At 40.3% G+C, this 16,143-nt stretch overlaps 1 protein-coding gene across 1 annotated transcript in view; it reads right to left on the reverse strand.

The window, feature by feature from the left end:
• NLRC5 (NLR family CARD domain containing 5) overlaps positions 1–16,143 on the reverse strand; it is a 193,366-nt gene that overhangs the window by 79,555 nt on the left and 97,668 nt on the right. The window contains exons 27-30 of the mRNA XM_089689793.1: positions 13,214–13,297; positions 8,417–8,503; positions 4,534–4,593; positions 938–961 (exon numbers count right to left, since the gene is read on the reverse strand). Coding sequence (XP_089545919.1) covers positions 938–961; positions 4,534–4,593; positions 8,417–8,503; positions 13,214–13,297 — 255 coding nt within the window. The remainder of the gene's footprint in view (positions 1–937; positions 962–4,533; positions 4,594–8,416; positions 8,504–13,213; positions 13,298–16,143) is intronic.

Raw genomic sequence — 16,143 nt, forward strand, 5'->3', positions numbered from 1 at the left:
GTGAAAAAGCTGAAGTTAAAGAGAGGATGGCTTCTACAAATGGATAATGATCCTAAACACACCTCGAAATCCACGGGGGATTACATCAAGAGGCGTAAACTGAAGGTTTTGCCATGGCCTTCACAATCTCCTGACCTCAACATAATTGAAAATCTATGAATAGACCTTAAAAGAGCCGTGCGTGACAGACAGCCCAGAAATCTCAAAGAATTGGAAGACTTTTGTAAGGAAAAATGGGCAAAGATACCTCAAACAAGAATTGAAAGACTCTTGGCTGGCTACAAAAAGCATTTACAAGCTGTGATACTTGCCAAAGGGGGCAGTACTAGATATTAACTCTGCAGGGTGCCCAAACTTTTGCAGACGCCATTTTTTTGTTTTCTGTTATTTTGAAAGTGTAAATGATGGAAATAAAATCTAACTTTTGTTGACATATTATAAGAATGTCTAATCTGTAATTTGATGCCTTTTGGAGATTTTTCCATCTTTCCTTGCCTTCTTTATGCACATTAATACAATTTTTTAGCTGGGGTGCCCAAACTTTCGATCCCCACTGTAGGTGCACAATGAAAACCTATGGCTTTGTGTAAATAGAGAGCAGTCTTGTTTCACCCACTGGCTTGTATACAAGTCTTTGGCAAATTTTAGACATTTTGCCAAGGCACTCCTGATGAAATTTTAAGGCACCCCAGGGTGCCTGGGTCCCCTGGTTGAGAAAGGCTGCATTAGAGCACCACAAAGTTCTGTTTGGAGTTCCCTGTAAACAGTCAAAGTTCAATAAATTATACCTTCTGGGGTTTATCTTTTCAGCATCTGATTTGATCTTAAGAATGATTTAAATTAAAGTCAAAAACACCGGAGAACCTTCCCAAATGACTTGTACCATTAATTGAAGATGTACATTGTTTTTTAATTTTTAAAATAAATGTTGCTTTACCTTAATGACTTCAGTCCTGGAAAACTTGAAATGAAAATATAAGAGAATATCAGTATACAAACATTCACCATCTATTTCTTAACCTTCTAGTAGAAAGGTGTTTCTTGGATTCTTTAGTATTGGACTATATGTAATCCTGTTTGCTACATTACTTGCAAATGTCCTGTATTGTTCTGCAATCCAACCAAACCCATTTACGTCTATTGGGCCAGTACTGTCAATGATGGTAAATGCTGGAAGTAAGGAAGACAATTAAGCAGGCGAGGGGGGGGGGGGCACAGTGCAGTATGGCTCAGGATAGATGAAAATGGGGGTTGTTATCCCTTAAAGTACAGGTTTGCATTCATCTAAATAATACAAGTTGTGTCAAGGGCTAAAGCAGTGTTTCTCAACTCCAGTCCTCATGGACCCCCAACAGGTCATGTTTTCAGGATTTCCCTCAGATGAAACAGCTGTGGTAATTACTAAGGCAGTGAAACTGATCAAATCACCTGTGCAAAATAATGGAAATCCTGAAAACATGACCTGTTGGGGGTCCATGAGGACTGGAGTTGAGAAACACTGGGCTAAAGCAATGCAGTGTTAGGCTGGCCATACATTATACAATTTGCTTGAGATTTTTGGTTTAGATTTACCAAAAACCATATAATAGGAGGTCAAAACTAATAACACTTTCAGTTGTATCCAATTAGGCATGCTCTTGTACTACATAGTTGAAGGTAAATCTAAAGAAAATTGGGCAGAAATTGGACTGAAAATTGTATAGTGTATGGTCAGCCTTAGCCCTCATACTCACTGGACATTTTTACAGCGGCTGTTTTTGGCTTTTTACAGTTTTTTCTGCAGCCAGTAAACTCCCCAGCATGTTATCCTATGTGTCCATGCACACATAGGCTGTAATCAACTTTTTTTTGGCAGGGGCGTTTTTTGGCTGGAAAAAACCCCAGAACTATCGCAGCAAAAAAGCCTTTTTTGGACTTTCTTTGTTGTTTTGGTCAAATAAAACTCTAAAAAATGCAAATGCGAAAATGTGACTAAATGCTAATACAAAAACGCTAAAAAACACTGAAAAACTCACGTTTTTAATGTGACTTTACACAGCTAATGTTACCAGCGTTATTAAAATGCCCCGTGTGCATGGAGCCTTAGGTGGAGCTTAGTATAGGCACCCAGGACCATTCAATTTTAAATTTCATAAAACGCAATCATAGCTAAGACACATGAATATTTCCTGTTAACAGATATATTTAGTGAAGGTAGGTAAATCGATAAGACTATATACAGTCAGGTCCATAAATATTGGGACATCGACACAATTCTAACACTTTTGGCTCTATGCACCACCACAATGGATTTGAAATGAAACGAACAAGATGTGCTTTAACTACAGACTTTCAGCTTTAATTTGAGGGTATTTACATCCAAATCAGGTGAACGGTGTAGGAATTACAACAGTTTGCATATGTGCCTCCCACTTGTTAAGGGACCAAAAGTAATGGGACAGAATAATAATCATAAATCAAACTTTGCCAAAAATGTTAGAATTGTGTCGATGTCCCAATATTTATGGCCCTGACTGTATGTTTATGAAAACAGTTCTCGTTCTGGTGAATTCTGCCTTATGTATAGGTTCCCCAACTTTACACTCTCCATTGAAATCAGTCCTGTGATAATCTCCTTTCTATATCTACTTTAATACTGTTTTTTAGATGTTATAGATCTGTCAGAATTGGTACCCACCTGATAAAAAAGTTTTGTTACTAGGATAAAGTTATGTTTGGGGGATAGTTGACATTATCGAGCACAATTGTGAAGATGTTTTAGGCACTTGATAGAAATGGAGATTTTTGATTTACCCCATTATACCACTGTTCATGCTATCAAGTGTATATATTTGATACAGTATAAAGTATATAACTAGGTTAACTGAAAAAGTATGATTCCTCCTATAAGACTAATTTTCATTATCATTTTCTGAAGACATTTTTGTAATGAGCAATCTATAAACACAAAATGTAATTTTCTGCCTTGATTTCATCATCCAGAGGTTTGGATTAGCTTTCTAATTAAGGTGTCTGTTTATGAACCAGCAGTAATAGATCGCTGCTCAGTTCTCCAGCATTCTCAGAGAACACAGTTCTCCTGTGAATGCCGTTTATGAAGCATATGTAGATCAGTTCTCCAAACGAAGGGAGAATGGTCTCCAAACGCTGTAAAACGGCTGATTTTACTATAATCTCGCGAGATTACAGTAACAGATCAGTTTACTAAACAGAGGTAAATTATCTCTGCTTAGTTTGCGGTCCCTCCGATTCTCCAGCTCTGGGCTGGAGAATCTGGAGGGAGAACACAGATCTCCAGTGAAGGGCTGAACATGTTTTCCTGAGTGTTATAAACTGTGAATGACCAGAGAATAGCTGAGATCTGTTGAATCGCAGCTATTCTCTGTGTCATAAAAGGACACCTAAAGGTGATAGCTATGCTTTTTCTGTAGAACTTGGCATTTGTTTAGTTTTTGTTTGTCCTGTGAAGTTCAGCAACCTCCAGCCCTAAAAAAAGCCATCATCCAAAGATAATTTTTTACAACATTTATGCTATTAATGCATGTCGTTTTTAACAAATCTAAACCGGTTATCTATTCTGATGGTTCTAATACAAAAGCAAAGCATTCTATTACATAGAAATGTATTGTGGCTTTAAGGTCATTGAAGAAAGCAATATATACTTGCAATGTTGTTTGTACAGCAAGCTTCAGTATCTCAGTCATTCAGACTCTTGGGGCTTGGTCACACATAACAGACATTATGACCACCGATATAATGAAGGTTACCATAGCACATTTGTAATGCAATGTAGATGCATGATCTATTTTACATATACAGGCGTACCTCGGTTTACGAACGCCTCGGTTAACGTAATTTTCTGTTTACGAATGAAAATCCATTGAAAATAATGCCTCGGTTTACGAATTTTTTTCGCAATACAAACGGATTAATTGGTTTTCAATGCATTTACAAATTTTGTTTAATTATGTACCTGTACAGTACTATGCCTTTAAAGTGCACTTTATAAAGAGTTTTGAACATATAAGACTTTTTTTTTACTTTTTTCTGACCTCCGGAACAGATTAATTGGTTTTCAATGCATTTACGAATTCATTTTTAATCATGTCCCTGTACAGTATTTATGCCTTTAAAGTGCACTTTATAAAGAGTTTTGAACAGATGAAAGACTTTTTTCAACTTTTTTTCTGACCTACGGATTATTTGGTTTTCAATGCATTCCTATGGGATACCGCGTTGCAGTTTACAAATTTTTCGCAATATGAAAAGTCCTGCAGAATGCATAAAATTTGTAAACTGAGGTACTCCTGTATACTGTATACTCTGAGTGATATTCATGTTTCTCGCTGCTGCTCAAGTAACCCCTTTGCCATAGCCCCTGTGGGGAAATTGGTGAATCTATGACTAGATTATAGGAGAATATTTGGTGAATCACATTTTTAGAAGTTATTTAATCTCTAGCTCCAATTTATTCACTTATTGTCTGATTCTTATGGTGATAGAAGCCAGGCCATAATAATGCCCATTCCTTACCTGCCATCTTGATGCTCTGTACAACCATGGAATTCAATGCTGACTTTATTTTTGAGAAAACTGGAAAACAAAAAGTGAACACAATGTTTTATTATCACTGTATGTTTGAATGAAACTCAATCTAAACCTTGTTTTGTTTTTTGTACAGTTAGGAAGTGAGAACCTTTATCTGAGTTTTTTGGCAGTTTATGTCTAATTGGGAAGATTTTACCTCTTTTCCACGTCTTAATGACCACACACGAATTAAGGGGAACCGCCCAAGTGGGGGCACAGGCAGGATTAAAGGGAATGTATCCTTTATTTATTTTCACGGTCCAAATTTAAAAAAAAAAAACAGAACTCAATAACTGAAGCTGAATTTTATACACAGGGGAAAGTATCAGTACAGTGGCTCATTCCTTATTGGATTGTTGGCTATGACCAAGGTTTCATTTTTTTTTTGGTTTACTCATTTTATTGGTGTTTACAAAAGCATATAACATGGTCTCAAGCTGTAAGATTACAGAAGACAAACAAAAAGGGCACATACTAGTCCAAACAGTAAATCAATATGGCCATAAAATAACCCAAATGATGATAAACAAGAAGCATACAATCCAGAATGATATTCGTTAGAAGGGTCAACCCAGTCTAGATTGAGAAGATAGGTTGAGGTGATAAAAGACATTAGGTAATAAACCGCTGGGTAGTCAATGGTGATAATAAGGAATAATTAGAAGGCCACAGCTGTCAGGTTTGGACTGTTATAGACTCTAGTTGTATGTCTAAGGTTTCAGTGACAGCCAGCATGTCCAAAAGGCTCTAGAATTCCTTTTTTATTTATTAATTTTTGTATATATGTAAAATATTTTATTAAATAAAATGAATACAAAAACAGTTTAGAACAATTTTAACTTCAATTAAAAGAAAAATATAAAACCATTAACATTTCCATTTAAAAACCTGAAAAAAGGACTATTCATTCCCAACTCAACTCTACAAAGGAATTGTTCTCTTACTTAAGTGAGTTCCCCCATTTCCTATCCAATGATCAAACAGAAGGTAAAGGAGAAACTTCCTGACGGGTACACAGAAAGCAAAAAACACATCAGAGATCTTAAACCATCCTGACTTTACCCGAAATGTGAAAAAGGTATGGGAATAATTCCCAGCTGAGTTTTGCAAGCAGTCTCACAGTGACTAGAAGTTTATATAGGGTATCTTCTCATCACTCCGAGGTGTCCGTTTATGAACCAGCAGTAATAGATCACTGCTCAGTTCTCCGGCATTCTCGGAGAACACAGTTCTCCTGTGAATGCCGTTTATGAAGCATATGTAGATCAGTTCTCCAAACGCTGGGAAACGGCTGATTTTACTATAATCACGCGATATTACAGTAAAAGATCAGTTTACTAAACAGAGGTAAATTATCTCTGCTTAGTTTGCGGTCCCTCCGATTCTCCAGCTCTGGGCTGGAGAATCTGGAGGGAGAACACAGATCTCCAGTGAAGGGCTGAACATATTCTCCTGGGTATTATAAACTGTGAATGACCAGAGAATAGCTGTGATCCTCTGAATCTCAGCTATTCTGTGTGTCATAAACGGACACCTATGTGCTTTAACGGAACAGTGGAGGAAAGTATGAGAAGCTGGGGAAGGAGGCAGTTATATGGACCTTTTGCTTTCCTCTGCATGTGCAAAGCACATGTTCTTGTTGAAGAAAAGTTAAATGTATATTTTATCCTTTGGGGAAACATACAAATGCTTGACATTAACGCAAGTACATAAACATTACAATCGATAAAAGGTAGGTAAACGAGCGCTAGACAAGTATAGGTAGCAGCTTGCATAAAAGGTTAAACCTCCAACCCTTATAAATGATAATACCAAACAAATGCAGCACTCAGATGAAACAATCTCCTTTTGACTCATAAAACATAGATAATTAAAAATAAATAAATAAATATAATTATAAATATACAGCGCATATGAATAGCGTGGTATAAACGCATGTAAGATGAGCTGACGCTCAGTCCAATAGGGCAAATAACAATGATAATGTTAGGATTCTACAGAAGTGTCACAAAGGGTGCACAAATGCATCTAATTGGCGCAAAAATTGGTGTGTCGGTGACAATTAAATCTTCAAACAGGTGCAGATCTGTGCGTCAAGTGCATGTGGAAAGGAGAGTAAGTTGCACTAACCAGACAGCGCACATGTAAGCGCTTCTGAGTTATCAAGACCACTCCTGGTCATCATCATCCTGGGATATATGGGGCACGTCTGGCAATACGTCTGCACACAGCCTCTCCTCCAAAGACACTCTCCGGATATAGGGAAGGTTCCACATCGATCTTACGCACCAAATAGTAAGCACTTAAAGGGTCCACCTTAGTGGCTCAAAATAAATGAGCCAGAGAAGAAAGTGCTATATAGTGCAGTATGTTTATTAAATCAGCAGAAATAACACAAATTTGAACAAAATGCACTCACATCTGGACCATAGGAATGCAGCTATGGTGTACAGGAATGTAAACATGAATCCAAGATGCTCAAGAAATTCAATCTAAAAGTGTACAGTGCTTATAAAGTGAGTAAATACAATCAAAAAGTGCACAGTGCTTAAAAATAAAAAATGTATATTAAAGTGATGGATGTAAATAAATAAATAAAAAATGTATAAAAAATTATCAAATTTATCATCCTATCAAATCATTATTTGTGAAGTCTCCATATAAATGTGCAAATATTTCATTTATGAATCACCAAAGTATAAAAATAAAAATAAAAAATGTAATGAGAAATATAAAAGGTCTACTGTGAAAAAAGCAGCAATATTGTCCCAAATATAACTGTGTAGATAAGTGTCCAGCCGACACTGGACACTTATCTACACAGTTATATTTGGGACAATATTGCTGCTTTTTTCACAGTAGACCTTTTATATTTCTCATTACATTTTTTATTTTTATATTTTGGTGATTCATAAATGAAATAATTGCACATTTATATGGAGACTTCACAAATAATGATTTGATAGGATGATAAATTTGATAATTTTTTATACATTTTTTATTTATTTATTTACATCCATCACTTTAATATACATTTTTTATTTTTAAGCACTGTGCACTTTTTGATTGTATTTACTCACTTTATAAGCACTGTGCACTTTTAGATTGAATTTCTTGAGGGTATTGGAGCGCGGTAATTATTTAACTATTTTGTTGTTAAACGCACATCATATGAGAGTGGGCATTTTTACCAGCGATCTAATACTCACATTTTTAAATATACCTCAGTGGCTCACAAGTTAATTTGTTTTTTATGAATCCAAGATGGCCGCCGGCCTTCCTCGTGGCTCAAGCAGTCTGGTAACACTGGCTTGCCTCCTCCCTAATGCATTTCGTGCACTTGCACGTTTTCAAAGGGCCCTTTGAAATTTGTATTATTTCTGCTGATTTAATAAACATACTGCACTATATAGCACTTTCTTCTCTGGCTCATTTATATATGCGCTGTACACTTATAAATATATTTATTTATTTTAAATTATCTATGTTTTATGAGTCAAAAGGAGATTGTTTCATCTGAGCGCTGCATTTGTTTGGTATTAACATAAACATTACAGATTCCTGGGTGTTGCAAGCCTTGGTTATGTACAAGGCGGCACACCAGTAAGTTAATATATCAAGGCTGAATTTTGATCCCACTATAGTACCAAGTCACCTAAAATGTTAAAGGCTTGTTTTTACCAATTTGTTTTAAACAAGAGTTGGATCTGTAAGGACAATGCATTTTAATACAGTAATATTTTGCAGATTACACATAGGTCTGCTGTGCATATATTTTTTTCTAGCAAATAAGTGTTTATATTTGAGGTAGAGAATTACTTGAACTTACCTTAAAGCTTTTATACGTGTGGTGTTTGGTGTATTTTGCTGGATACGTGAAATGAAATGCTCTCCTTCCATCCAAAGCTCTTCAATACTGAAAGCACATTACTATAAGATCAAACCTGTTCAGTTGTCAGTTACCTAGCTACAGATCACATTAGATCCACAATTTGCCCTCCCAAAAGGCAATATCAAAAATTAAAGGATTTAAAATAAGGTGGTAGTTCTTTTCAGGCTCCCCTGCTGGACCCCACATAAGGTTAGGTTGAGTAGTCAGCAACAAAGGATATACTACATATCTTAAAAATATGGCTTTAGAAATATTGCTTTGGAGGGAGGGGGGGGGGGGGGTCAGCATTGAAATCTTGGGTGTAAAGTCTGATGCAGAAAGAATCCGTTTACACCCCAGTCACATCGGGTGCGATTTGCATGCTATGCAACTTGCAAATTATGTTGCCAAGTTGCACCCTATTGTCCGCTATTGGAGCAGTCATATCGGTGTGGTTCCGACTTGGTCAGAGCCGCACCGATTTCTAAAGTAGTGCATGCACTACTTTTGTTGAGATTTGCATAGACATTTCTGTCACGTCTTGAAAATCGCAACTATAATCGGCAGGTCACCCGATTTTCAAACCGTGCGACTTCAATGTAAGTCTGTCAAGGTCCTACCTTTTCCCAGAGGTTATGTTACTCCATGTGCTGGCATTCATCTTGGATTTCTGCTGAGCATGGTGGGAATCCTTTATGCTTTCAGGTCTCTGAGGTCCATCCCCCAGAGGGGTGTGGCTGATGACATATAAGCCTGTGGTCCGCACATGCTCTTTGCACTTGTGTCTTGTGTCTTTGTGTTGCTATTACTCTGTTCTGACTCTCGTGACTCTCCTGGAATCTGACTCGGCTTGTGACTCGACTATTCTTTGTGTTCTCCTTTGATCTGACCCTCTGTTGCTGAACCCGGCTCGTGACCTGTGATTCTCGTCTGCTGTCCTGTACCGGTTTGTCCCGTTGTTGTTGACCCAGCCTGCCTGACTACTCTATTGTCTTTTCCACCAGCTACACGCCATTGGCGGCGGCCATTACCGCAACTGAGGTGTCTCGGGGGCCACGACCTGGTTCCTGGCTGCGTCAAGTCCATCCCCACCATCAGGGGTCCTGGTGAAGGGCAGCCTGGGACTTAGACTCCGCGCCCTGAGGGACTTTGGTCTGTGGGTGTTGTTGTCGTCAGCCAGTGCGTTACATTGTTTAAGCCTGCCTGTCCGTTCCTCAGCTCCTGCCCTGACAAAGTCGCACAATTTCAAAATCGGCTTTGATGGGACCGTGGCTTAAACCCGTTGCCTGACACTTTTCATTTTATTTTGAGTGGATGGTGATGAAGAATAAAAGAAGATGAGATCACCAGAGGAATGTCACAACTTTGGATCAACTCTGAGCTGTATTGATAAGTAAAATTTTACATACAATCATTATTCACCTCCCTAAAGATGAATAATGAAAATGTATGCACAATCTTTTTAACGCCATGTAAGATAGTGTGATAAAAAAAAATAATAATAATTGTCTTAAAGCATAACTAAAGGCAACATTTTATTAGATTTGGATGAGGTTAGAACCACCATCAGGTTTTTACTGCTGTCTGTGCCCCCGTTAGGGAGGTTTTGCTCTCTCCAATTGTCCTGATCACCAGTATCACAGTAAGTTAAAGGGAAGGTAAATTCAAATTTTTGAGTTCCCATCAGAACAGGAATAGAGAACAATTTTTTTTCCAGTGGATCGCTTGTTCTACACAACTGTGTAAGAGGGAATATCCCTCACATTGGAAAATATCCTCTCACTTCCAGCTAGGTCTACTGGGTGGGAAGTAAAGGGAAATCTCTAAGAGACACAGATGGCAGAAATAAATTGATGGTATCTTTTTCATAACAATCTTATTTAGAGCTTTGAAGAATGTATGAAAGGTTTTTCAACTGTAATTGCAACATATGTTGCAAAGTATTAATATATGTATTGACAATAATACCGGACAATATGTGAGAATCAGCTTTGGAGTTATTATTATTATTCAGGATTTATATAGCGCCAACAGTTTGCGCGGCGCTTTACAATATAAGGGAGACAGTACAATTACAATACATTTCAGTACAGAAGGAATAGGAGGGCCCTGCTCATGAAGCTTACAATCTAAAGGAAGGGGGAGGTGATACAAAAGGTGATAGCTGCGGGGGATGATCTGGTGGAGGTGATTCAAGTACAGTTCTTAGGTGGAGTTGGGGTAGGCTTCTCTGACTATGTCAGGAATGGACTCTGCACTGGTGGTGGGACTCACCTGCCGTGTGGGCTGCAGTACCAGAGCTGACCAGCGGGTGCTCTCAGCAGCCAGAATCTCACAGGTGCAATCAGCCAAACCTGGGGCTGATTGCAGAAAGGTGTATTTAAGGCATGACCAGGCCTGTGATCTGGGCCTTGGTGTATGTTTTCCCATGAGCCTCTGTACCTGGTATCCTGTGTTCCTGCTTCGTTGCTGACCCGGCTTGATCCTGACCTCTGTTGACTGTCTCCTGTTGAACCCCTGGCTTGCCTGACCATCCTTCTGCCTGATCCCCTGTACCGCGCTGTCCGTGAGTTACTGAACCCGGCTTGTGACCTTGACCATTCTCTGCCTGCTCCTTTTGGTACCTTGCTGCCCGCACGTTGCTGACTTGGCCCGTCTGACCACGCTAACTACTCTGCCATCCATCCATCCTGCACGGATCCAGCCGTACCTGCACATACCTCTGGCGGATCGCTCTACCACTAGCAGGTGTACTCAGGGGCCGGGACCTGGTTCCTGTCTGCTCCAAGTCCATCCCCACCATCAGGGGCCCTGGTGAATAAGCAGACTGGGACTTAGACTCCGCGCCCTGGGGAATCCTGTCCTGGGGACCACTAGAGGTACCACCAAACGGTCATTACAGAACCCTACGGCCGGCCTGACCGTTCCACCTCTCCAGCCCTGACTACGCCTGTGTTCCTGCACCTACTAAGATTAGTGGAAGGTTGGTTTGTTCACTGTGCGTTTATATATATATATATATATCTGGGTGGCTAATAATAACCTGTATTATTATACTATACCTGAAACCTGCGTTTCCCTGTGTCAGTCCACACCTTTCTGGTCATTCCTAGATTCCTGACAGAATAATTGAGTTTTCAAAGATCGGCTAAAGGATGGGGTCTGACCGGACATACTGTGGTAGGGAGCAGGGGCGGACTGACAACTCATGGGGCCTCCGGGCAATAGGGGATCATGGGACCCCTGTGTCCTTGCCCAAACTCAAAAAGCCTATGAAAAAGGTACCAGGGTCATCTCAGGGGGCCCCTTACTGACCCCGGGCCCTCGGGCAGTGCCCGAGCTTCCAAATGGTCAGTCCGCCCCTGGTAGGGAGTTCCAGAGGATGGGAGATGCTCTGGAGAAGTCGTGGAGGTGAGCGTGGGAGGAGGTGATGAGGGAGCTAGAGAGGAAGATATCTTGGGAGGAACGGATTGGGCGATTTGGGTGGTGTATTGTCTTATTTTATTTTTAGGGCCTATAGTGCAATAGGTAGCTAGGGACAGGTAGCGTGTTCTGAAGCTCATGAGTGCGTTAGTGAAAAAAGTGGTTGTGGGTCAGGAAGTCAGGGGGCTCATTAAGATTAGAAAAAGGAATTGGGGGGGGGGTTAGGTGGTGTGGCAGACAATGTGAGGTCCAGACCAATAGGTATGGTGAAATACTGGGGTACAGGGGGTTTGTGGGGTAAAGGGGACTGAATATGTATGGAGTTAGATGGTATGTTGGTAGTATAGAAAGAGGATGTAGGGGAGAGGAAGGGTAATAGGGGAGTGGGGGGGGGGGGGGTGAGGAGCAGCATGAGGAAATCTTACAACTGCAGTTTTAACCCCCTACCACACCATCCAAAATGAAAAAATGTTTTGCCTTTAGATATACTCTAAGGTTAGAAGCCTTTTTTATGTATAGCTTGTAATCATACATGTACAAGGACACAGGGGGCTCAGTAGTGCAGTACAGGTGTTGGTGTTGGATTTTTTTGTTTCTCTTATCTCAGTGGAAGCCTATGGGCCTGATTACACTGATTGTTATATAATACAAGTATTAACTGGTTTGTTATGTAACTTTTTTCTATCCCCATTACCATCATTCAGCAAGTTTGCTGACTGAACATTCTATCGTAGAGACAGCTATTAGTAACAAACTCTACCAATTTTCTCCCAAAATGTAATAAAATGATTAACATGTTGACTGTTTTTACAAATAGACTTCATGGAGTTACGGAATACACATTTTAACTTTTACCTTTTTAGCTACCTAGTTTAAACCATGATTTAAAAAATCCCATAGCATTTGGTTTGTGGATTATGTGCAGTAAGAATTGGAAGTATAGCCTATAATGCCATATAATTAAAAAAAAAAATGAATGTAGAATGTATCAGCCAGTGTCACTGAAGGAGTCACATGTTAATCAACAAAATATCTAAAACTTTAGGCAGCAAATGCAACCTTTTAGGTTAGGGGCATCTGACCAGCCCTGATATACTTTGGTTGATTTACTAAAGTGTATGGTCACTTAGCTTACTAAAACAAATATAAAACTGAATACCCAACTATGTACAAGAAAACAGAAAATAAAAACCACATGATTTTTGCTTGCACATGTTTGGGTGATTGAAATGAACAGATATGCATCACTTTGTGAAATTAACATGAACTTATAAAGTAAATATAGTAAATATTTCACACATAATTTAAGTCAGAAACAATTTCTTGACATACCTTATTATAGACTCATGAGGTATTTGAGACACGGCCAGTAAAACATCATTTACATCATGCAGAGACATATTGTTCCTCTTTAATCTTAAAGCAAAAAACATACATATACATTTTATATCAATATTGGTAGTGGACATAAAAAAAGAAAAAGATCTCCCAGCAGCCAGCATCGATAGACTCTCCAGCAGTCAGCAATAGATCCCTCCTGCAACAGTAAATCCCTTCCAGCAACAATTGACCCCCCCAGCAACAATAGATTTCCTACCTGCAACAATACACCTCCTCACCAACAATAGAATGCCACACAAAAATAGATTCCCTCCAGTGACAATAGATCTCCCAGCAGGCAATATCAATAGACTCTCCAGCAGTCAGCAATAGACCCCTCCTGCAGCAGTAAATCCCTTCCAGCAACAATTGACCCCTAACAACAATAGATTTCATACCTGCAACAATAGACCTCCCCACCAACAATAGAAGGCCACACAAAAATAGATTCCCTCCAGTGACAATAGATCTCCCAACAGGCAGTATCAATAGACTCTCCAGCAGTCAGCAATAGATCCCTCCTGCAGCAGTAAATCCCTTCCAGCAACAATTGACCCCCAACAACAATAGATTTCATACCTGCAACAATAGACCTCCCCACCAACAATAGAACGCCACACAAAAAAAGATCCCCTCCAGTGACAATAGATCTCTCAGCAGCCAGCATCAACAGACTCTCCAGCAGTCAGCAATAGATCCCTCCTGCAGCAGTAAATCCCTTCCAGCAACAATTGACCCCTAACAACAATAGATTTCATACCTGCAACAATAGACCTCCCCACCAACAATAGAACGCCACACAAAAATAGATCCCCTCCAGTGACAATAGATCTCTCAGCAGCCAGCATCGATAGACTCTCCAGCAGTTAGCAATAGACCCCTCATGCAGCAGAAAATCCATCCCAGCAACAATTGACCCCCAAGCAACAATAGATTGCATACCTGCAACAATAGACCTCCTCACCAACAATAGAACGTCTAACAAAAATAGATCCCCTCCAGTGACAATACATCTCCCAGCAGCCAGCATCAATAGACTCTCCAGCCGTCAGCAATAGACCCATCCTGCAGCAGTAAATCCCTTCCAGCAACAATTGACCCACCAGCAACAATAGATTTCCTACCTGCAACAATAGACCTCCCCACCAACAATAGAACGCCACACAAAAATAGATCCCCTCCAGTGACAATAGATCTCCCAGCAGGCAGTATCAATAGACTCTCCAGCAGTCAGCAATAGATCCCTCCTGCAGCAGAAAATCCCTTCCAGCAACAATTGACCCCCCAGCAACAGTAGATTTCATACCTGCAACAATAGACCTCCTTACCAACAATAGACCACCACACAAAAATAGATCCCCTCCTGTGACAATAGATCTCCCAACAGCCAGCATCAATAGACCTTCCAGCACACCCCAGTTCAGTACTGCATTCCCCCTTGTTCTCATTAGAAAAAAAACCTTTTTTTTCTCTTTTCATTTTCGATATAATAGTGGAGGGTTAAAATACTTGTCAGTTTTTTGTCATTGGGGAGATTTGCCTTTATGTCCTGTCCTGAGGACACAACAGGAAGTGAGAGGGTATTTCTCCAAGTGAGGAAACTGCGCCTCAGTTTAAGAAAAAAAAAAATCTTTTTTTTTTTTCTTAAACTGATTGCTTTTATACCCATAAAGGCTGTAAAAGAAATCATTTCTCCTTATCTCTGGCTGCATTCTTGCAGCCATTGAGAAATACTGTGAGAGCTATGATTGGTCACAGCTTGTCACATGGTACAAGACTGTTGTGAATAGCCCTGTACCATGTGGCCTCTGTGATCACAGATTTCACACGCGATAAGCAATGATGTCAGAAGTGACATCTTGCTTACTACTCTTCATGTGATCACTGATTGGCCAATCAGTGATCACATGATCGGGACCTCAGATAGAGGTCCCACACAACAATCGGTATTCCACTGTGTCCGGAGGACACAGCAGGCACCAGATCAAGGTGCTGCGCACTCCCAGGGAGTGCGCACAAGCAGGGAGCGGGGAGTCAATTTATAAATAGCCACCAGCACCTGCACTGCTCCCGTTCGGCCGTTTATATACATGGGGTGGACGGGAAGTGGTTAAGATAGCCATTCTTGACCAGGGTTCCGTGGAATCCTATGGTTCCTCTACAGCAGGGTTTCTCAACCAAGGTTCCATGGAACCCTAGCGTTCGTCTAGAGGTTGCTAGAGGTTCCTTGAGCAAAAACATTTCTTCCTCTCAAATAGGTTCCCACTGACACCATTGGTCTTTTTAAATATCTGTAAGGGGATAATTCTTCCCAATGACCACAATTGTAAGGAGCATTCTTCCCAAAGACATTCACATTAATGAATTGTCAGCTGTAGATATAGTGATTTTTAACAGAGATTCCCTGAGACCAGAAAGTTATTTCAAGGGTTCCTCTGTGTTGAAAAGGTTGAGAAAGGATGCTCTAGAGGCTGCTAGGGGTTCCTTGAGCTGTGGTTGGTTGTCCTGCTGGTGCCTGGATAGTTCCTGGGCCAGCACTACTTGACAAAGCCAACAGCATGACACCAATTTATCTTTTTAGCTATCTGTAATGGTGGCATTTTGACCACCACTGTGACCCTAGGTTCACACCTATGCGGCCATGCGGCCTACGTTTTGCTCGGGCACAAGAGCCCATTCATTTGAATGGACTCCCGTGCCCATGACACACAGGGAAAGAAGTCCCTGCACTACTTTGGAAAACGCATCCCGCACGGGAACCTCTGTTCCCAGTACGGTTGCGTTTCCCAGTGCGGACTGCGTGCCATTAGAACTAATGGAACCCACTCGCGGGTCCGCAATTCTGTGTGCGGGTGGTGCGGCTGCACGGATTTTCCTGTGGA

This window comes from Staurois parvus, unplaced genomic scaffold, assembly GCF_062004578.1.
Source record: "Staurois parvus isolate SC_StPar_1 unplaced genomic scaffold, SC_StPar_1.0 ptg000498l, whole genome shotgun sequence".
Taxonomy (NCBI): domain Eukaryota; kingdom Metazoa; phylum Chordata; class Amphibia; order Anura; family Ranidae; genus Staurois; species Staurois parvus.